Source organism: Scyliorhinus canicula, chromosome 11 (assembly GCF_902713615.1).
Source record: "Scyliorhinus canicula chromosome 11, sScyCan1.1, whole genome shotgun sequence".
NCBI classification, from domain to species: Eukaryota; Metazoa; Chordata; class Chondrichthyes; order Carcharhiniformes; family Scyliorhinidae; genus Scyliorhinus; species Scyliorhinus canicula.
This window is the reverse complement of record NC_052156.1, coordinates 6575031-6598978: the sequence shown is the minus strand read 5'-3', so window position 1 is coordinate 6598978 and position 23948 is coordinate 6575031. Positions and strand designations below refer to the sequence as shown.

The 23948-nt window shown below is 50.5% G+C and overlaps 1 protein-coding gene across 2 annotated transcripts in view; it reads left to right on the top strand.

Moving 5' to 3' along the window:
* The window catches only part of kbtbd12 (kelch repeat and BTB (POZ) domain containing 12), an 85403-nt gene that overhangs the window by 20008 nt on the left and 41447 nt on the right, over positions 1 to 23948 (top strand). For both annotated transcript variants that reach the window (XM_038812728.1, XM_038812729.1), the window contains one exon: positions 14607 to 14877. In XM_038812728.1, coding sequence (XP_038668656.1) covers positions 14607 to 14877 — 271 coding nt within the window. The remainder of the gene's footprint in view (positions 1 to 14606; positions 14878 to 23948) is intronic.

Genomic DNA, 23948 nt, shown 5'->3' with positions numbered 1-23948 from the left:
GCATTCTGCTGGCCTTCTCTCCATGCTCATAGATCGCCCCCTTCACCTTTCTCAGCTGCTCCACCGCCCTCCCTGTGGTTAACAAGCCGAACTCCGTCTGTAGCCACCGCCGTTCCATTAAAAGCCCTTCCTCTGGGTTCTCCGCATACCCCCTATCGATCTGTAGTGTCTCCTATACCAGTCGGTCCATCTCTGCCCTGTCCACCTTCTCCCTGTGGGCCCGTATCGAGATTAGCTCCCCTCTGACCAACGCCTTCAGTGCTTCCCAGACCACCGCTGCTGAAATTTCCCCCGTGTCGTTAACTTGCAGGTAGTTCTGAATACATTTCCTCAGCCGCTCACACACCCCTTCATCAGCCAAAAGACCCACATCTAACCTCCAGTGCGGGCGCTGGTTACTGTCTTTACTAACCTGCAGGTCAACCCAGTGCAGAGCATGGTCTGAGACTGTGATCGCCGAGTACCCCGTGTCCACCACTCCCGTCAGTAAGGCCCTGCTCAGAATGAAGAAATCAATCCGGGAGTACACTTTATGCACGTGTGAGTAGAAGGAGAACTCCTTCACCCTCGGTTGCCCAAATCTCCATGGGTCCACCCCCCCCATCTGCTCCATGAACCCTTTTAGTTCCTTTTCCATTGCTGGCATCATTCCCGTTTTCGAGCTTGACCGGTCCAAGCCAGAGTCCATAACTGTGTTGAAGTCCCCTCCCATGACCAACCTGTGCGAGCCCAGGTCCGGTATCTTCCCCAGCATCCTCTTTATAAACTCCACATCATCCCAATTTGGCGCATACACATTTACTAATACCACCTGCCACCCCCCCCCCCCCCCCCCCCCTCAGTTTCCCACTGACCATAATGTACCGACCTCCCACATCCCAGACTATTCTACCCACCTCAAACACCACCCGCAACCCCTCTGGTCTTTGAATCTAGTCCCGAGTGAAAGACCTGACTGACCCCAGCCTTTCCTCAGTCTAATCTGGTCAGTTACTCTAAGGTGCGTCTCCTGCAACATTACCACATCCGTCTACGGTCCCCTAAGATGCGCGAACACACGTGCCCTCTAGACCGGCCCATTTAAACCTCGAATAGTCCAGGTTTTCAGCCTAGTTGGGGGGCTCATTGCTCCCCCGCCTTCGCCGATCAACCATCCCCTTTTATGGGCCCGCCTCCAGCCCATGCACTGCGCCTCCACCGGCCCGCCCCCAGACAGCCTCCGCCCCCAATCTCCTCTCTGTCCCTTGGCCCAAGTCCCTCCCTCGTCAGCAGAACATTTCCCCCCCTCCCCCCCTAGTAACACCACTCTGTAACCCAACCCTTTTGATAAACCAAACATATGCACACCCCCACTGCGCTTCCGTGAGCTAGCCCACCCAGCTAGCTTGGTGGCCCCCATCCCTGGAGCCGGATTGTCTCCCACCTATTGTTCCCTCCCCATTCTACCCCCCCCCCCCCCCCCCCCCCCCCCCCGCGCATACAAACATTCTCCAACATCAAACAATCCCCACACAATTGCCCGACAGAAAAAACACCAAGATCTAAACAAGCACACCTCCATCCCCCAACAGTGCAAATGAAAACCTTAACTCTCTCAGCTCTACCGCTGGTCCCAAATCAATACAGAAGACATTACAAACAGCTTCCAAAAAACGAAACTTTTTTAAAAAGAACAGAGAAACAAAAAGAAAAAAAAAAACCCCCATGAGCGTTGCAGCAAAGGTTCAAAAGTTCTCAGTCCACCACCAGTCCTTTCCTTTTCACAAAATCCAGAACATCCTCAGGTGACTCGAAATAAAAGTGCTGTTCCTCGTACGTGACCCAGAGACGGGCCGGATACAACAGTCCAAACGTCACCTTTTTCTGAAAAAGGATCGGCCTAATCTGGTTAAACCCTGCTCTTCTCCTGGCCACCTCCACACTCAGGTCTTGGTAGATCCGCAGGATACTGTTGTCCCACTTACAGCTCCGTGTCTGCTTGGCCCACTTTAGAATGCGCTCCTTATCTGAATACCTGTGGAATCTCACCACCATTGCCCTCGGGGGGGGGGGGGGGTCTCCCGTTCGCGGCTTCCTCGCGTGTGCTCTGTGAGCTCTGTCCACTTCCAAGGGTCGGGAGAATGCCCCATCCCCCAGCAGCTTCACAAAGATATCTGCGATGTATGCCTCAGCGTCCGCTCCTTCGGACCCCTCCGGGAGCCCACCCTCCGGGAGCCCAATGATCCTCAGGTTCTGCTGGCGGGACCTATTCTCTAGGTCAGGGGTGGGCAAACGTTTCCGTGCAAGGGCCACATTCAGAAATTCACAATTTTAAAGGGCCGCATAGTATTAATAGTCCCGGTTGTAACCAATTAGCGTGCGGCATATATCTCAGCGCTTCCCCCGGTGGCATCCTGCCTTTAGCCCTCTTTATCTCTACTTTTCAAAAATGGCGCTTCACCCGGTTATGATTCTGGGCGCCTCATATAGAACATAGAACAGTACAGCACAGAACAGGCCCTTCAGCCCTCGATGTTGTGCCAAGCAATGATCACCCTACTCAAGTCAACGTATCCACCCTATACCAGTAACCCAACAGCCCTCCACATTAACCTTATTAAAAAAAAAATTTTTTTTTTTTTAATTAAAAAAAATTTTTTTTTTTTTTTATGACTTGATCTTGGTGGGCTGCATTAAGACCTTTGACGGCCGCATGCGGCCCGCGGGCCATAGTTTGCCCACCTCTGCTCTAGGTCCTCCACCTTCTCCTGGAGCTTCTTCTGCTGGTCTCTCAGCATCCCACCTCCAACTCCACCCCAATTTGATGTTCCTCCTGCTCAGCCAGCGGCTTCTCCACCTTCTGGATCGCCCGATCTTGGGTGTCCAATCGAAGCTCCAGCCGCTCAATTGACTCTTTTATTGGGTCCAAACAGTCCCGTTTCTGCTTGGCGAAGCCCTCCTGGATAACTTGCATCAGCTGCTCCGTTGACCGCTGGGCCGACAATTACCCGACAGAAAAAACACCAAAATCTAAACAAGCACACCTCCATCCCCCAACAGGGCAAATGAAAACCTTAACTCACTCAGTTCTGCCGCTGGTCCCAAACCAATACAGAAGGCATTACAAACAGCTTCCAAAAAACAAAACTTTTTTAAAAAGAACAGAGAAACAAAAAAAAAAACCACATGAGCCAGTCCTCCGCCGAGCTGTCTCCCAAGCCTTCTCTGTCTTTCTGTTTCTGGCCTTTACCAGCACCTCCAGTCCTTCTCTCCGTGCACCGTCGCAGGAATTCAGTAAACAATCGTCTCTGTCTTCAGTTTCACAGTTCACGTTCGGTAATAAATCAGGGAAAAGGTCCAAAAGTCCGACCCAAGCGGGAGCCACCAAATGTTCGACTTACTCCTTCATAGCCGCCACCGGAGGTCCTCCCTATGTTCTATGTTCTCTGAGTCCCGGAGTCAGTGGGTGGGATTCTCCGACCCCCCCCGCCGGGTCGGCGGAGGATTCCCAGGGGGGCGGCGTAAATCCCACCCCGCCGCTCCAACGCCAGTTTTCAGTGGGGGGGGGGCGGATCACGCCATGCTAATCGGGGGCCATTGGCAGCGCCCCCCCCCCCGCAATTCTCCGTGCCCCGATGGGCCGAGCGGCCGTCGGTTTCTGGCCAGTCCCGCTGGCATGGATTAGACATGGTCCCACATGGCGGGACCTGGCTGGTAGCCCGGCTGGTCCTCGGGGGGGGGGGGTATCCGGCCCCAGGGGTTGGCCTCCACAGTGGCCTGGCCTGTGATCGGGGCCCACCGATCTGCGGGCGGGCCTGTGCCTTGGGGGCACTTCTTCCTTTCACCGTGTAGGGGTGCGCCATGGCTGGCGTGGAGAAGACACTCCCCTGCGCATGCGCCAGAATACACTGGCCGGTCTGCGCATGCGCCAGAATACACCGGCCGGTCTGCGCATGCGCCAGAATACACCGGCCGGTCTGTGCATGCGCCAGAATACACCGGCCGGTCTGCGCATGCGCCAGAATACACCGGCCGGTCTGTGCATGCGTGGAACCACAGCGGCGGTACTGCGCACGCGCTAACCGGCGCCGGCCTAGCCCCTGGAAGTGCGGGGAATTCCGCAACTTCCAGTCGGACCGACGCCGGAGCGGTTTGTGCCGTTTTTTACGCCGGCTTTGGGCCATCGCGGCGATTCGGGGGAATCCCGCCCAGTGTTTATAACCTCCCCTCCTTGGGCCAAAATGATTGAATGGATGAAAGGAAGATTTGCATTTATATAGCACCAAATATCACAAAACACTTCACAGCCAATTAATTACTTTTGAAGTGTAGTTGGCGCTGTAATGTCGGAGTCAATTCACGCACAGCAGGATCCCACAAACAGCAATGTGAGACTGGCCCAGATAATCTGTTCTTGTGATGCTAATTGAGGGTTAAGCGCTGGGCACGGCTCCCCTGCTCTTCATCAAAACAACACCATGTGGGACCTTTTGCATCCACTTGAGAGAGCATATGGGTCTTGGTTGAACAGCTCGTCCAAAAGATGGGCTCCTTTGGCAGTTTAGCACTTCCTCAGATCTGGCACTGGAAGCGTCAGCCGGATAGTTATGCTCAGTTTCTGGAGCGGGATTTTAACCCACCACCTTCTGACTCAAGAACAGGGGTGCTGCCAACTAAGCTAAAACAGACTGTGCTGATATCAATCTTCCAGTTCAATCCTGTTGGAACAGATTTACTTTACAGCAAACAAGAGTTTGCGTCTGAGTCACGGAGTTGCTTCTTTCCCTTGCTTAAGTCATATGGCTTCTCATTCAGGGCTAAATACCCTCTAATGATTTGCTCTGTGCATCATTATGCAGCGGAACTCTCTGTCGGTGGGATCATCCGGTCCCCCAGCAACGCACCCACACCCGTGGGTTTCCCGACGGCGTGGGTGGCCACAATAGGCAACCCCATTGGCTGGCTGCAGGTACAGAGAAACCTGCTGATGGTGGGTCGGAGGGGTCGCCGCCCCGGGAAATACAGCTGGCAGACCCGAGAATCCCACTCGTGGGCCGCGATTCTCGGCAACCACGATGGGTGGGAGAATAGCGGGAGGTCCGCTCCCGCACCTCCCGCTATTCTCCCACCCCCCCACCCCCAAAATGGCATGCCCGGTTTTCTGACACGCCGCTTGGAGAAACGCGGGCCGCCGTTTTTCACGGCAGCCCGCGATTCTCCGACCCGGATGGGCCGAGCGGCCTGCCGTTCCCGACCTGTTCACGACGGCGCCAGCCACACCTGGTAGCTGCCGTCTTGAACATGGCGCGCCAGGTAAGTTTGGGGCCTAGGAGGGGCGGATCGGGGATCGAGCACCACGACCGTGCTCGGGAGGGAACGGGCCCGAGATCGGTGCCCACCGATCGTCGGGCCGGCGTCTCAAAGGGACGCACTCTTTCCCGTCCGCCGCACCGCAAGATCAAGCCGCCACGTCTTGCGGGGCGGCTGAGGGGAAAGACGGCAACCGCGCATGCGCGGGTTTGAGCTGTCCAACCCGCGCATGCGCGGCTGACGTCATTAGGCTCCGCCGCGGCGTCATTCTTGGCGCGCCGAGCCTTGAAGACAGGGACAAGGCCCGGCCGCCAAGTTTTCCGGTACGGCCCGCCTATCCCCCCGGGTAGGGGAGAATAGGGGGCCGGGAGAGGCTTCCGACGGCGTCGTGAACCTCTCCGGGTTTCACAACGGCGTCGGGCCTTGCGGAGAATTCCGCCCATGGTCTTTACACGCAAGATTCCTGAGACTATATTGTCCAATCTTTGGACTACTTATAGCCCATTTCCCTTTTTGTTGTACCCATGCTTGTCATGGCAACTTGACTGAGCAGTAGCAGTCATGTCTCCGAGTCAGCAGGCTGTGGTTTTCATAAGATCATAAGAAATGGAAGCAAGTCGTCCGTTAAGACCATTGAACGCGCTCTGGTCCGCCAACCAATAAGATTGTGACCTCAACACCATTTTCCCTAGAACTTTTGACTCCTTTGTCAATCAAAAATCAATCTAAGTCAGCCTCGAATGTACTCAATGACCCAGGCTCCACTACTCTCTGTGGAAAGGAATTCCATAGACTGATGACCAACCGAGGGAAGAAATTCCTCCGCATCTCTGTTTAAATGGGAAACCCCCCCCCGGGCGGGATTCTCCGACCCAACCGCACCCGTCTTCTGGCGCGGCCAATGGGGTTTCCCATTGTGGGCACCCCTATTCCGTCGGGAAATCCCCCTGCGTGAGTGCGTGCCGGCGAAAGGGAGGAGGCACCCCCAATAAAGACTTGGACACACAACATCCCAGGTGGATTTACAGTAAGGGGGGCCCTGTGCTCACCTTCATTTCTCTGCCACCCCTGCCCCCCTCCTTCCACCCCCACCCTCGCCCCACAGAACACAAAGGCGGAAGCCGCAAAAAAACGTTCAGTGCTTTGAGCTTTTTAAAATAACAATCTGCTTTTTTGATTTGCTGGGTTATGGGGATAGGGTGGAGGTGTTGACCTTGGGTAGGGTGCTCTTTCCAAGAACCGGTGCAGACTTGATGGGCCGAATGGCCTCCTTCTGCACTGTAAATTCTATGATTCTATGATCCTCTTGCCTCACCTTCATTTATCAGCGTTTTTGACGGTCCGATTGTTAGTGTTGCTTCATATCGCTAAAGGAACGGATCTTTATTTTAGGTAGTTAATAAAGTGCCTGAAAGAGCAGACGTTTGCACAGTCTTTTTTTTTAATTAAGGGGCAATTTAGCATGGCCAATCCACCTACTCTGCACATCTTTTGGGTTGTGGGGGTGAAACCCACGCAGGCACGGGGAGAATGTGCAAACTCCACACGGACAGTGACCCAGGGCCGGGATTCGAACCCGGGTCCTCAGTGCCATAGGCAGCAATGCTAACCACTGTGCCACCATGCTGCCCTTACGTTTGCACAGTCAATGCCACGTTTATTTTATCAGGTTCTAGCTCTTTTAACTATGAAATTGTGATTCTGCTCATGGATTGTGGTGAACCAGTGTGCACCTGTATTAGGGGATGTACGGTAGGACCTGCACTACAGGTTCGCCGGTAGCCCCTGCCAGCTAGCTCCGCCCACAAGGAGCCGTATAAATAGGCATGACTCCTCCTGATCAGCCATTTCGCCAGCTGCAGCAGGAGGCCACGCATCTGACTGTAATAAAGCCTCAGTTGTACCAATCTGAGTCTTTCGTGCAATTGATCGTGCATCATGGATTTCAAACGATGCTCACTCTACTCTCCCCCTGCCCAACCCCCCCACCCCCACCTCACAAATTCTCCCTCTCCGCAGTAAGTAAATTCACCATAACCCCACAGGCTGCTTTCCCCTTTGAGGGGAGGGGGTGACTGCTGGTTATTTAACCACACCTCGGACAGGGAGCGAGGTTGAGAAGGCCGGGCCTTCATGAATAACCTCAGCTGGTACGGGGATTCAACCCACGCTGCTGGTCTCGCTCTGCATCACGAACCAGCTGTTTAGCCAACTGAGCTAAACCGGCCCTGCAATCTTGTCACATACACCCCCTCCCCCTCACCCTCACACTCTCCCCTCCACCTCCCCTCATCCCCTCACACTCTCCCCTCCCCCACACCCTCACAGTCTCCCCTCACCCACACCCTCACACTTTCCCCTCACCCACACCCTCACACTCTCCCCTCCCCACACCCTCACAGTCTCCCCTCACCCACACCCTCACAGTCTCCCCTCCCCCACACCCTCACACTCTCCCCTCCCCACACCCTCACACTCTCCCCTCCCCCACACCCTCACACTCTCCCCATCCCACACCCTCACACTCTCCCCTCCCCCACACCCTCACACTCTCCCCTCACCCACCACCCCATATCCTCACAGTCTCCCCTCCACCTCCCCCACCCCCTCACAGTCTACCCTCCCCCACATCCTCACACTCCCCCCTCCCCACATCCTCACACTCTGCCCCCTCCCCACACCCTCACACATTCCCTCCCTCCCCACACCCTCACACTCTCCCCCCCTCACACCCTCACACTCTCCCCCCTCCCCACACCCTCACATTCTCCCCTCCCCCACCTCCCCATCCCCTCACAGTCTCCCCCCACCCCTCATCCTATCGGACTCTCCCACTCTCACCTCACTCGCCAGGGGTCCTCGAGGCAGCCGACCTCACCCACGCTGTGTCGCCGTCATGGCCCACCACCGCTCCTTTCCCTCGCCCATGGCCTCCTCCGCACAGGCATGCCTGCTGCCAACTTACCTTTCTGCTCTTTGCTCCTCATCTAGTCAGAATCTGAGTTCACTTTTAATTTTTTGCTGATGGGCTCACTAGTTTGAGCACGGCGGCTGATTTGACTCTGAGTGTTCCAGTTGTGAGTGCGCTGGCAGGGGGTGGAGGGCTCGCCCTCCCTGTGGGTAAGGGCCCTGTGCCCGGGCATCTGATGGATCTCTGTGTCTATTCGGAACCCTGGAAATGCGTTGTCCGTTCTCAGTTCCCAAATAACAGAGATTCCAGACTACGGTATTGGTAAAGTTATTTGAAACTTTATTTTTATCAGCTTGTAGTGTCTACTGGTAAAGTCAATTGTCAATGCAGAATTTGGGAAGTTCCGATTGGCCCGGCAACGAGCTAGTCAGATCGATTGTCTTCAGCAAATACAGTGGTTGAGTTCCAAAATACAACTCGGTAATTCTTCAAATCAAATACGCAGTGATTAAAAACAAAAGAAAACTGGTGATTTGCACAGCAAGCAAGAGGATAGCACGGTAGCATTGTGGACAGCACAAATGCTTCACAGCTCCGGGGTCCCAGGTTCGATTCCTGGCTTGGGTCACTGTCTGTGCGGAACAAAGAACAAAGAAAATTACAGCACAGGAACAGGCCCTTCGGCCCTCCCAGTCTGTGCCGATCCAGATCCTTTATCTAAACCTGTCGCCTATTTTCCAAGGATCTACTTCCCTCTGATCCCCGCCCATTCATAAATCTGTCTCGGTGTATCTTAAATTATGTTATCGTGCCCGCCTCTACCACCTCCGCTGGCAAAGCGTTCCAGGCACCCACCACCCTCTGCGTAAAAAACTTTCCACGAACATCTCCCTTAAACCTTTCCCCTCTCACCTTGAAATCGTGACCCATTGTAACTGACACCCCTACTCTTGGAAAAAGCTTGTTGCTATCCACCCTGTCCATACCTCTCATAATTTTGTAGACCTCAATCAGGTCCCCCCTCAACCTCCATCTTTCCAACAAAAACAATCCTAATCTACTCAATCTTTCTTCATAGCTAGCACCCTCCATACCAGGCAACATTCTGGTGAACCTCCTCTGCACCCTCTCTAAAGCATCCACATCCTTCTGGTAATGTGGCGACCAGAACTGCACGCAGTATTCCAAATGTGGTCGAACCAAAGTCCTATACAACTGTAACATGACCTGCCGACTCTTGTACTCAATACCCCGTCCGATGCAGGCAAGCATGCTGTATGCCTTCTTGACCACTCTATCGACCTGCGTTGCCACCTTCAGGGTACAATGGACCTGAACTCCCAGATCTCTCTGTGCAACAATTTTCCCCAGGACTCTTCCATTGACTGTATAGTCCGCTTTTGAATTGGACCTTCCAAAATGCATCACCTCGCATTTGCCTGGATTGAACTCCATCTGCCATTTCTCTGCCCAACTCTCCAATCTATCTATATTTTGCTGTGTTCTCTGACAGTCCTCCTCGCTATCTGCAACTCCACCGATCTTAGTATCATCTGCTAACTTGCTAATCAGACCACCTATACCTTCGTCCAGATCATTTATGTATATCACAAACAACAGTGGTCCGAGCACGGATCCCTGTGGAACACCACTAATCACCTTTCTCCATTTTGAGACACTCCCTTCCACCACTACTCTCTGTCTCCTGTTGCCCAGCCAGTTCTTTATCCATCTAGCTAGTACACCCTGAACCCCATACAACTTCACTTTTTCCATCAACCTGCCATGGGAAACTTTATCAAACGCCTTACTAAAGTCCATGAAGATCTACAGCCCTTCCCTCATCAATTAACTTTGTCACTTCCTCAAAGAATTCTATTAGGTTTGTAAGACATGACCTTCCCTGCACAAAACCATGCTGCCTATCACTGATAAGTCTATTTTCTTTCAAATGTGAATAGATCCTATCCCTCAGTATCTTCTCCAACAGTTTGCCTGACACTGACGTCAAGCTCACAGGTCTATAATTCCCTGGATTATCCCTGCTACCCTTCTTAAACAAAGGGACAACATTAGCAATTCTCCAGTCCTCCGGGACCGTGCTGAAGGATGCTGCAAAGATATCTGTTAAGGCCCCAGCTATTTCGTCCCTCGCTTCCCTCAGTAACCTGGGATAGATCTCATCTGGTCCTGGGGACTTGTCCACCTTAATGCCTTTTAGAATACCCAAAACTTCCCCCTTCCTTATGCCGACTTGACCTATAGTATTTAAACTTCCATCCCTAGCCTCAACATCCGTCATGTCCCTCTCCTTTGTGAATATCGATGCAAAGTACTCATTAAGAATCTCACCCATTTCCTCTGAGTCTACGCATAAATTCCCTCTTTTGTCTTTGAGTGGCCCTTTCTCTCGTTACCCTCTTGCTCCTTATATACAAATAAAAGGCTTTGGGATTATCCTTAACCCTGTTGGCCAAAGATATTTCATGACCCCTTTTAGCCCTCTTTATTGCGCGTTTGAGATTTGTCCTACTTTCCCGATATTCCTCCAAAGCTTCATCAGTTTTAAGTCGTCTAGATCTTATGTATGCTTCCTTTTTCATCTTAGCTAGTCTCACAATTCCACCCGCCATCCATGGTTCCCTAATCTTGCCATTTCGATCCCTCATTTTCACAGGGACATGCCTGTCCTGCACTCTAATCAACCTTTCCTTAAAAGACTCCCACATTTCAAATGTGGATTTACCCTTAAACAGCTGTTCCCAATCCACATTCCCTCGCTCCTGCCGAATTTTGTTATACTTGGCCTTTCCCCAATTTAGCACTCTCCCTTTAGGGCCACTCTCGTCTTTGTCCATGAGTATTCTAAAACTTACGGAATTGTGATCGCTATTCCCAAAGTAATCACCGACTGAAACTTCAACCACCTGGCCGGGATCATTCCCCAATACCAGGTCCAGTATGGCCCCTTCCCGAGTTGGACTATTTACATACTGCTCTAAAAAACTCTCCTGGATGCTCCTTACAAACTCTGCTCCATCTACGCCTCCAACACTACACGAATCCTATTCAATGTTGGGGAAGTTAAAATCTCCCATCATGACCACCCTATTGCTCCTACATTTTTCTATAATCTGTCTGCACATTCTCCCCGTGTGTGCGTGGGTTTCCTCCGGGTGCTCCGGTTTCCTCCCACAGTCCAAAGATGTGCAGGTTAGGTGGATTAGCCATGATAAATTGCCCTTTGTGTCCAAAATTGCCCTTAGTGTTGGGTGGGGTTACTGGGTTATGGGGATAGGGTGGAGGTGTTAACCTTGGGTAGGGTGCTCTTTCCAAGACTCGATGGGCCGAATGGCCTCCTTCTGCACTGTAAATTCTATGTGATAGGTTTCAGAGATTAGATGAGAATGATTCCGGAAGACTCCCAATGGGTCAGAATGGGGGACAGTTTGTGTAGGGGGTCGGGATTGAAGGTGCTAGCGACAGCGCCACTCTCAATGGCCCCGGGGAGATACCCAGGGAGTCTGGTAGTAATAGCTTCGTTGAGAATTTGGAGCCAGTTTCGGCAACCTTCGGGTTAGGGGCAGGGACGAGGGAAATGCCGATTTGGGGGAACCATAGATTTGAGTGGGAAATTTTTGTAGATGGGAGGAGAAAGGAACTAGGACACAAAAAGATTTGTTTCTTGGGGGTCGTTTTGCGGGATTGAAGGAGCTGGGAGAGAAGTATGGACTGGAGCAGGGAGAAATATTTAGATACATGTAGGTTCGAGACTTTGTCAGAAAGCAGATACAGAGCTTTCCAGTCGAGCCAGCTTCCACATTGCTGGAGGAGGTGCTGACGACAGGGGGACTGGAGAAGGGGGTAGTATCGGCAGTTTACGGGGCTATTTTGGAGGAGGAAAAGGCGTCGCTAGAAGGGATCAAGGCAAAGTGGGAGGAAGAGTTGGGAGAGGGTATGGAGGAGGGGTTCTGGTGTGAGGTGCTCCGGAGGGTGAACGCCTCCACCTTGTGCGCGAGGTGGGGCTGACACAGCTGAAGGTGGTGTATAGAGCGCACCTTACAAGGGCGAGGATGAGCCAGCACTTTGAGGGGGTAGAAGATGTGTGTGAATGTTGCGGGGGAGGCTCCGCAAACCACACTCATATGTTTTGGTCCTGCCCAAAGCTAGAGGATTACTGGAAGGGGGTGTTTAGGGTAATCGCGAAAGTGATGCCCCTGAAACTGGACCGAGCCCTCGGTGGTCATATTCGGGGTGTCTGATCAGCCAGGGTTGGAAACGGGCGCGGAGGCAGATGTTGTAGCCTTCGCTTTGTTGATTGCCCGAAGGCAGATCCTGTTAGAGTGGAGATCAACCTCGCCACCCTGTGCCCTGGCGAGGCGGGGGGGCTTGCTGGAATTCTTAACGTTTGAAAAGGTCATATTTGAACTGAGAGGAAGGATAGAGGGGATCTACAATTCATGGGCGTTATTCATTATGTACTTTCGAGAATTGGATCACATCGAATATTAGGGGGGTTGGGGGCTGGGAGGGTTGTGGGAAGGGGGGCTGGGAGGGTTGGGGGGATTGGGTGCTGGGAGGGTTGTGGGGAGGGGGACTGTATGTGTTAATGGTGACTATGGGTGATTCCTGATTCCTTTTTGTCATTTGTTTATGTGAACATGCGAGCTAATGCTTGGGGGTTTGGTGGGAGGATGGGAGCGTTGTTATTGATATGGGGATCGACATTACATTCGTTACTGATCATTATTTATTGTTGGGTGTAAATTTGGGAGAAAATGTGAAAAAGGAGAATAAAAAAATTTTTTTTAAAAGAATGATTCCGGAATAGAAAAGTGTTTTCTCATCCCGACAACTGAACTTCTAAGGAGATTACTATCTTTAAAGTTTCGCCCTCTTGATTGCTGTAATTGGCTTTAACTAATTTATCATTCACTCAATTCGACCAAACTGTCTGTCTGTCAATTTAAGAGTCTTTGTGTGATTTTGTAATTTTCCATAACCTGGTTTGCCAATTACGCCTCTAACATTAATTAGATTAACACAGTTTTCGAAAAGTCATTATGACCCTGTCTGACTGTTACCGTGGAAACGAATCTTGTCCAGGCCTGTGAGTCTCATTTCACTGGCCTTGAATTGTCGAGTTGTTCCAAGCAAAATGTGAGAATGGAGTGTTTTATCCGATCAATTCCCAAGTGCTCAGCTTTTCTCACTCTCATGGTTAATATATTTTGATTTAGTGAAATACTCTTACCGATTGAAGGATTTTTCCAACCAGGATTTCTTCATTAAACTAGCTCAAAAGTTAATTTCTATCAGCATGGCGTGTTTCATTGTAAATCCGCACCGACACAGCAGAAGCAGTATGGAGGGAGTGCTACCACAGCAGAAGCAGTATGGAGGGAGTTGCTACCACAGCAGAAGCAGTATGGAGGGAGTGCGCTACATTGTCATTGCTGCCAGCATTCAGATAAGGTAGAAAACTGTCGCTCTGACAGGTGGACAATGTTCAGGCCAATATTTATCCTTCATCAACACCTAAAATACATGAGCTGGTCATTGTCAGATTTGTGTTTGAGGGAGTTTAATGCCTGAAAATTGGTGTTTCCCTCTATGGGGCCTCTTTTTGGCATCTCACCCTAAAGACAGCACCTCCAACAGGGCAGCATTCCTTCAGGCGGGGGAAGTGTAGCTTGTATCATAAACCCCATCCCATTTCTAGCTCTTTTCAATTCCAAAGAAGAGCCATTTCGGACTCAAAACATTGGGCAGGAGCACGTTCTGGATGGAGGTCCCAGGGGCAGTCGCTTCATGGGTGGCCATCGGTAATATTAGCCGTCCTCGTCTCGCTGTCGCCTGGCACAGTCTTGACTCTCACCTTTCACCCCAGCTCCCTGGCTGCACTCTTGCCAGAAAAAAACCCAGGTAATTTTTTTCAACATCCAGCCTTTCAAACTCCTTCATGACATTAGAAACGTCTCTCAGGTAACCAAGCCTCCTCCCTTCTCGGAAAGAACACCAGCTTGTTTAGTCCTTCCTGATAATTGTATCCTCTCAGTTTTCACATCATCTAATTTTCATTTTCTCCAGTTTTCCCACACCCTCTATATGTTGTGGAGATCTGAAACGTGACCTGTATTCCAAGAGTGGTATTACCAAGATTCTGTTGGGGTTTGACATGGCGTCTCTACATCTGAATTCTGCTCCTCGAGAAATAAACCCCAGTGCTTTGCTTGCATTTTTTTGATGATTTGTAAATATGAATGCCTAAATCCCTTTCCATCTCCTTCCCTTTGGGATCTCCTTATTCCTTCCACCAAGGCAAACCACCTCACTCACATTGCTATCTCTGAATGGTAGAAGTAACATGTTGGTAACTCTCCACGGTTATTCCTTCTACCCTAAGGTACCACGTTCGCGGGAATCAGCACTGGGAGAAACTTTGCTCTGCCCCCTTCCGTGAGCTCTACGCAGCGGGAACGGCCCATGGTAACCTGTACCTCATCGGAGGCCAGATGAAGCTGAAGGGTAAATACCTGATCACGAACTGCGTGGACAAGTACACCCTGGAGACGGGCCAGTGGAGGAGTGTGGCGCCTTTGCCTCTTTCTCTGGCATGTCACGCCGCAGTCACAGTTGGAAACCATATCTACGTTCTGGGAGGATGGACACCACAGGTCAAGATGCTTGTAGAATACCGCTGGCTGCTTTAGCATGCAAATACTCTAACCATTACCCAGGTGCAGTACTTCATCCTGGGGGTAGTTGGAATGAGCTTTGTGTTGAAGGTTTTTCACTTTGAGAGAAAAAGCTTATGTCCGCAGTGTGTTATTAAGCCATCTGGACCAGGTGGTTCCTTCCTTATCTGTACTGGGGAGACTGATCCTGGCCAAGCAGCACCCAATGGACGATACGGATAACCTTTATGTCCCGAGCCTAGGAAGATGCCAATTTGCCCAGAGTCTACAGTTCTATATTTTAACTGCTCTGATTGAAAACTTTCATCTGAATTCAGTGACCTTCTTTTGTGAGATCGCTGTTGTAGCCACAGAGCTGTACAGCGCAGAAAGAGGCCGTTTGGCCCATCGGGTCTGTACCAGCCATCAAGAACTTACATATTCTAATCCCATTTTCCAGCATTTGGCCCATTGCCTTGTTTGCTGTGGCGTTTCATCTACATGGTTCTTAAAAGTTGTGAGGTTTCCCACCTTTTGGGCAGTGAGTTCCAGATTCCAACCACCCTCTGAGTGAAAAAGATTTTCCTCCTATCCCCTCGAAATCTCCGGCCTCATACTTTGAATCTAAGCCCCTTGATCCCTCCGCTAAGAGGGAAGTTTCCTTCCTGTCCACCTATCTATGTCCCTCGTAATTTTGTACACCTCAATCAGGTTCCCCCTCAGCCTCCTCTGCTGAAACCCTCCAACTCAGGCAGCATCCTGGTGAATTTCCTCTGCACCCTCTCTCTAGTCCTCCGGTACCTCACCCGTGTTCAAGGATGCTGCAAAGATATCTGTTAAGGCCCCAACTATTTCCTCTCTCACTTCCTTCAGTAACCTGGGATAGATCCCATCCGGACCTGGGGACTTGTCCATCTTAATGCCTTTTAGAATACCCAACACATCCTTTCTCCTTATGCCGACTTGACTGAGAGTAATCAAACATCTATCCCTAACCTCAACATCCGTCATGTCCCGCTCCTCGGTGAATACCGATGCAAAGTACTCGTTAAGAATCTCACCCATTTTCTCTGACTCCACGCATAACTTTCCTCCTTTGTCCTTGAGTGAGCCAACCCTTTCTCTCGTTACCCTCTTGCTCCTTATATACGAATAAAAGGCTTTGGGATTTTCCTTAACCCTGTTTGCTAAAGATATTTCATGACCCCTTTTAGCCCTCTTGATTCCTTATTTCAGATTAGTCCTACTTTCCCGATATTAATCCAAAGCTTCGTCTGTCTTCAGTCGCCTAGACCTTATTTAGGCTTCCTTTTTCCTCTTAGCTAGTCTCACAGTTTCACCTGTCATCCATGGTTCCCTAATCTTGCCATTTCTATCCCTCATTTTCACAGGGACATGTCTGTCCTACACTCTAATCAACTTCTCTTTAAAAGCCTCCCACATATCAAATGTGGATTTACCTTCAAATAGCTGCTCCCAATCCACATTCCCCAGCTCCTGCCAAATTTTGGTATAGTTGGCCTTCCCCCAGTTTAGCACTCTTCCTTTAGGACCACTCTCGTCTTTGTCCATGAGTATTCTAAAACTTACGGAATTGTGATCACTATTGCCAAAGTAATCCCCGACTGAAACTTCAACCACCTGGCCGGGCTCATTCCCCAACATCAGGTCCAGTATGGCCCCTTCCCAAGTTGGACTATTTACATACTGCTCTAGAAAACATTCCTGGATGCTCCTTACAAATTCTGCTCCATCTAGACCTCAGACACTAAGTGTATCCCAGTCAATGTTGGGAAAATTAAAATCTCCTATCACCACCACCCTGTTGCTCCTACATCTTTCCATAATCTGTTTACATATTTGTACCTCTCTCTCACGCTCGCTGTTGGGAGGTCTGTAGTATAGCCCCAACATTGTTACCGCACCCTTCCTATTTCTGAGCTCTGCCCATCTCGCCTCACTGCTCGAGTCCTCCATAGTGCCCTCCTTCAGCACAGCTGTGATATCCTCTCTGACCAGTAATGCAACTCCTCCACCCCTTTTACCTCCCTCTCTATCCCGCCTGAAGCATCGATATCCTGGGATATTTAGTTGCCAATCATGCTCTTCCCTCAACCAAGTCTCAGTAATAGCAATAACATCATATTCCCAGGCACTAATCCAAGCCCTAAGTTCATCTGCCTTACCTACTACACTTCTTGCATTAAAAAAAATGTACCTCAGACCACCAGTCCCTTTGCGTTCATCATCTGCTCCCTGCCTACTCTTCCCCTTAGTCACGCTGACTTCATGATCTAGTTCCTTACAGCCTTTAGTTACTACCTCCTTACTGTCCACTAACCTCCTCATTTGGTTCCCACCCCCCTGCCACATTATCTTAAACCCTCCCCCAACAGCGTTAGCAAAAGCACCCCCAAGGACATTGGTTCCAGTCCGGCCCAGGTGTAGACCGTCCAATTTGTAATAGTCCCACCTCCCCCAGAACCGGTCCCAATGTCCCAAAAACCTGAACCCCTCCCTCCTGCACCATCTCGTAAGCCACACATTCATCCTGCCTATTCTTTCATTCCTACTCTGACTACTGGTGGCACTGGTAGCAATCCTGAGATTACTACCTCTGAGGTCCGACTTTTGAACTTGGCTCCTAACTCCCTAAATTCTGCTTGTAGGTCCTCATCCTGTTTTTTACCTATATCATTGGTGCCTATATGCACCACGACAACTGGCTGTTCACCCTCCCCCTTCAGAATGTTCTGCAGCCGATCTGAGACATCCCTGACCCGTGCACCTGGGAGGCAGCATACCATTCGGGAGTCTCGTTTTCGACCACAGAAATGCCTGTCTACTCCCCTTACAATTGAATCCCCTATGACTATAGCCCTACCATTTTTCTTCCTGCCCTTCTGTACAGCAGAGCCAGCCACGGTGCCATGAGCCTGGCTACTACTGCCTTCCCCTGGTGAGCCATCTCCCCCAACAGTATCCAAAACGGTACATCTGTTTTTGAGGGAGATGACCGCAGGGGACACCTTCACTGCCTTCATGCTTTTTCTCTGCCTTTTGGTCACCCATTCCCTTTCTCCCTCAGCAATCCTAATCTGTGGTGTGACCAATTCGCTAAACGTGCTATCCGTGACCTCCTCAGCATTGCGGATGCTCCAAAGTGAGTCCATCCGCAGCTCCAGAGCCGTCATGCGGTCTAACAAGAGCTGCAGCTGGACACACTTCCCACACGTGAAGGAGTCAGGGAACTCAGCCACGTCCCTGAGCTCCCACATTGAACAAGAGGAGCATAACATGGGTCTGAGATCTCCTGCCATTTTTAATCTTAAACTTAACTTAGTCCAACTATAATAGCAAATAATAGATAAATGATAAAGGAAAAAGAAAGAAAAATTGTTACCAATCACACGATAAAAAAAATAGAAATAGAAAAACTTTACCTTATCAACACACCTCAGGGAAAAGAAAAACTACTTAACAGTCACTTGACAACAGCTCTCCACAAACCACCTTCTGGATACAGTGACCGCAATGCACTGATGCAAATTTTCCCCGCAACAGTTCAGCAGCGGCTCCAATCTTCTGCCCTCTGCTGGATGATTCTCCGACCCTGTGCCGGCGTGGTCGGCGCTGAGCCGGTACACGCCACCCCCCCCCCCCCCGCGATTCTCCGGCCTGTATGGGCCGAGCAGCCGTAAAAGAAAAACGAGTCCTGCCGTGCCATTCTAACCTGCTCTGAGCCGGCGGAACCTCGGCATTGAAGGATCGGCTGGCGCCCTGTGGGGGGGGGGGGGGGGGGGGTCCAACCCCAGGGGGTGCCTCCGATGTGGCCTGGCCTGCGATCGGCACCCACCGATCGGCGGGCCAGCCACGCTGTCTCCCGGCCTCCTTTCTTCCGCGCAGGCGCCTGTATTCCTGCGCCATGTTGGGTCAGGGCCGGCGTGGACAAGGGAGACACCGCGCATGTGGGACTGCGCATGAGCGGCTTCGCGCCGGACCCACTGTGCATGCGCTCATCCACCGGTGCCCATTCCACGGCCGGATCAGGAGCTGGAGCAGCGTGAACCGCTCCAGCGCCGTGCTGACCCCCTGTCATTGCTGAAACTGGGGCTGTGTTGACGCCGTCGAGAAATGCGACGACGTTTCCGACGGCATCTACACTTAGCCTCAGGATCAGAGAATCCCGCCCACTGCCTGTGGACGGCTAGGCCCTTGGCAGGGTTCAACTTCCTGGGCGAGAACGGGTGTTTTGCTGTGTGGTGTGGGGCAGTGTTATGAAGCATGGACCCACAGAGCTGGACCCTCATTCAGCAATTGCCAGAGACCTAACAGTGGGTTTGCCCGCTGCCAATCAGTGATCTCCGAAATGCCCTGCAATTGAACCTGTGGGGAAAAAAGAACATATCAGTACTTTGCATGCAAGATCTGTAAATACAGACTAAGTTATTACATATACGGGTCCTGTCCAAATACATGTGATATATACCATCGCCTGTCATATCCATCAGGCACAATTTAATTGTCTTGTCAGGCCCAAATTGGTGACACGATGAGGCTGTTGCATCTCACAAGAGGCCTCTAGCCAGATTTGCAAAGATCAAAACGCTTCTGCTGGACAAGATCCAGATCAGCATTTTTAAATGAGCCATTTGGCTGATTTAAATATGTCTGTGCCTTATCCTCCCGGGGCCCTGGAGTTAAAGGCCTTGACTGGGAGATCTTACCATGGTGCCGTTTCGTACTGATCCAAACAAATATGGACCAGATGGATCTCCCAGACATTCGAGACCCCTGGGCGGTCAGGCTCTGGGCAAGGTGGTACCCTTGCATTGCCAGCCTGGCACATTGGCTTTGTCACTGGGCAACCTGCCAGTGCCACTCTGACACTGCCAGGGTGCCCATGTGGCACTGCCAGGCTGGCTGGGTCACTTCCAGGGTGACCAGGGGCTAGGGTGCCTTGCCCTTAAATGTTGGGGTGTTAACAAGGTTGTTGGCATTTTCAAATGAAGCCGGCAAACAAGTTCCATGCCCTATTTCCTTTTGGTCACATCATTGTCCATCAGGTCTGTGAGACGAGAAAGCCACATGATGAAAGGCAACGAGAAACCAACTGGTGGAGAATATGCACCTTGGCCACCACGCCATCCTGCAGTGCCCTCTTTCCTTGAATGGTTGTGAGGGGAATATCGTCAACACTGCTGCCAGTCTTAACAGAGGTGCGATAATGCCATCTGCTCCCAGATGCCTTTGCAGGATTCTGCAGACACAGAAAGAAAACCTCAAAGACACATTTAATTTGCAACAGCCAAGATCACAAATTTTCAGCTTTTTAATTGAGATTGGGCCGCACGCTAAAGGACCCATGCCTTATAGAAGACATGGACGGAAATCTCCCACGTTGAGACTAACTGTGGTGGCAGGTGGCTCTGGCAGTGCCTGTCCCATTGGCCAGAATAGTGAGATCCCTCACCAGATTCTGCCCTTGGAACCTCGCTAATTATACACTGGCGAGTCCGCTTCGGACTCTCCTGGCGAGCCGCCAGCTGAATCGTTCGCCCACCCTCAGCTGACAGCTTTGGAGGTCCCAACGCGATATCTAACGGCTCATGTCACTCTCTCCAGACCCCCTGTCTTTACCAGGCCATGGATCATGTCAGCAACGCAGAGGGAAAAGGCTGGCAGCCTCAAGAAGAAATCTGCTCCTCGATTCAACATGATGTCCCCGAGTCCAACATCTGTGAGGTGCCCATTCCCACTCGGATCTCTACCCACTGCCTCTGGAATCTTCGTGCATCCCCTCCCAGTGAACACTGTGGTATCCCTTTGTACCCCTTGTTGGTGAGTGCTTCATACGGCCATGTTGGGGTTCAGCTTCCCTCCCCTCGGTCTTCCCTCTGCCTTCCATTGTCCATCTTCTCCATCCACCTCCTTGTCGCTCTGCCTGCCATTGTAGGCCCTCCCCCATCTCACCCCAGGCACAGCAATCCTTCCACATTGTTCCGTCCCCCGCCCCCGGCCACACCCCCTCGTCCTCCAACCTCACCTCGCACTCCAACCCGGTTTTGCCTCAGATCTTTGTTGTGGTGGCTCCACTAAATTGTGCCCTAATTGGGGAAAAAAAAATAATTGGGTACTCTAAACCTATTTTTAAAAATCCAGAATCGCACTTGTTAAACATAAACTTCGTATTTGGTTGTGCAGAACTTGAGTGTTGCTGAAAAAGACATCTTGTCAAAGTTTTCATTATGCACTCATCAGGGCAATCATAACAATACAAATGGCAGGGGGGAACAACAATTTATATTGCATGAGAAGAGAGCCCTGATTAGTTGGCAAGTGACCTCTGATTGGTAGAGGTGTTGCCATGAAAAATGCCATGGTAACTGACAGTTAACTACCAAGCATTGTTTGAAATTTAAATCAGGGAGCTTGACTGTAATTGGTCAAAGCATTGCAATGTGGAATGAAACAATAAATGGCTGTCATTTATTTTGTTTAGCTGAAGCAGGTGCAATGTGTGTACATGTCCTTTCTGTCTGCAAAGGACAGGGCTCTGTATTCATCTATGTGGCTTCCAGTACAAGCAAATGTGTCCCATTGCGAGCCCAACTGGCAATCTTCCATTTATTATGATGAGGGCGAGACGAAAAGCTTCGGCAAAATGTTTTTTTCAGCAATACTCAAATGTAAGCTTGTTAATTTCAATTAAATGCAGACACTTAAAATTCAATCAAACGTAAATTTTTAAAAAATGAAATTGCGTGCAACTTTTGAATTTAACTGCATGTAGATTTCTTGCCCTAACTGCACCCGAAAGGGGTCCTGCCTCCCAACCCGGCTTGTAGTCGGAATCCCCCAGTAGAAAGCAGAGCTGGGGATTCCCCGATATCAACCTGCTGGGACATGGGGGTGCCCTGGCGGAGAACGCAGCAGAGGGCAATAGCTTCTCTCGTGGGCAACTCCACCACCCTGGGCATGTGGGGAATCCATTCCAGAGTACCCTCACAATGGAATTGGCAGTAAAGGTAGATTAAGATTAAAATAGAATTTATGCTGATGCCCATCATTCTCCTCCCACTTCAAAATTCCACATGGTTTCTGGTGATTTTTTGTATTTCACATAGATGTATCATAGATACATAGAAGATAGGAGCGGGAGGAGGCCTTTTGGCCCTTCGAGCCTGCTCCGCCATTCATCACCATCATGGCTGATCATCCAACTCAATAGCCTAATCCTGCTTTCTCCCCATAGCCTTTGATCCCATTCTCCCCAAGTGCTATATCCAGCCGCCTCTTGAGTATATTCAATGTTTTAGCATCAACTACTTCCTGTGGTAATGAATTCCACAGGCTCACCACTCTTTGGGTGAAGAAATGTCTCCTTATCTCTGTCCGAAATGGTTTACCCTGAATCCCCAGGCTGTGACCCCTGGTTCTGGACACACCCATCATTGGTAACATCTTCCCTGCATCTACCCTGTCTAGTCCTGTTAGAATTGTATACGTCTCTATGAGATCCCTCCTCATTCTTCTGAACTCCAGCGAGAACAATCCCAACCTAGTCAATCTCTCCTCATATGACATTCCCGCCGTCCCTGGAATCAGTCTGGTATCATGAATTATAATGTATTTCAATGATTCATCGTATACTTATTTTGTGACAGGGGACCCCCATGTCCCAGCAGGTTGAGAGGGTTGTTAAGAAGGCGTACCGTGTGTTAGCTTTTATTGGTCGAGGGATTGAGTTTCGGAGCCATGAGGTCATGTTGCAGCTGTACAAAACTCTGGTGCGGCCGCATTTGGAGTATTGCTTGCAGTTCTGGTCGCTGCATTATAGGAAGAATGTGGAAGCATTGGAAAGGGTGCAGAGGAGATTTACCAGGATGTTGCCTGGTATGGAGGGAAGATCTTATAAGAAAAGGCTGAGGGACTTAAGGCTGTTTTCGTTAGAGAGAAGAAGGTTAAGAGGTGACCTAATTGAGGCATACAAGATGATCAGAGGATTAGATAGGGTGGACAGTGAGAGCCTTTTTCCTCGGGTGGTGATGGCTAGCACGAGGGGACATAGCTTTAAATTGAGGGGAGATAGATATAGGGCAGATAGGAATAATATGATTAGGGACAGTCAGCATGGTTTTGTGAAGGGTAGGTCATGCCTCACAAACCTTATCGAGTTCTTTGAGAAGGTGACTGAACAGGTAGACGAGGGTAGAGCAGTTGATGTGGTGTATATGGATTTCAGTAAAGCGTTTGATAAGGTTCCCCACGGTCGTCTATTGCAGAAAATACGGAGGCTGGGGATTGAGGGTGATTTAGAGATGTGGATCAGAAATTGGCTAGTTGAAAGAAGACAGAGAGTGGTAGTTGATGGGAAATGTTCAGAATGGAGTTCAGTTACGAGTGGCGTACCACAAGGATCTGTTCTGGGGCCGTTGCTGTTTGTCATTTTTATAAATGACCTAGAGGAGGGCGCAGAAGGATGGGTGAGTAAATTTGCAGACGACACTAAAGTCGGTGGAGTTGTAGACAGTGCGGAAGGATGTTGCAGGTTACAGAGGGACATAGATAAGCTGCAGAGCTGGGCTGAGAGGTGGCAAATGGAGTTTAATGTGGAGAAGTGTGAGGTGATTCACTTTGGAAATAATAACAGAAATGCGGAATATTTGGCTAATGGTAAAATTCTTGGTAGTGTGGATGAGCAGAGGGATCTCGGTGTCCATGTACATAGATCCCTGAAAGTTGCCACCCAGGTTGATAGGGTTGTGAAGAAGGCCTATGGTGTGTTGGCCTTTATTGGTAGAGGGATTGAGTTCCGGAGCCATGAGGTCATGTTGCAGTTGTACAAAACTCTAGTACGGCCGCATTTGGAGTATTGCGTACAGTTCTGGTCGCCTCATTATAGGAAGGACGTGGAAGCTTTGGAACGGGTGCAGAGGAGATTTACCAGGATGTTGCCTGGTATGGAGGGAAAATCTTATGAGGAAAGGCTGATGGACTTGAGGTTGTTTTCGTTAGAGAGAAGAAGGTTAAGAGGTGACTTAATAGAGGCATACAAAATGATCAGAGGG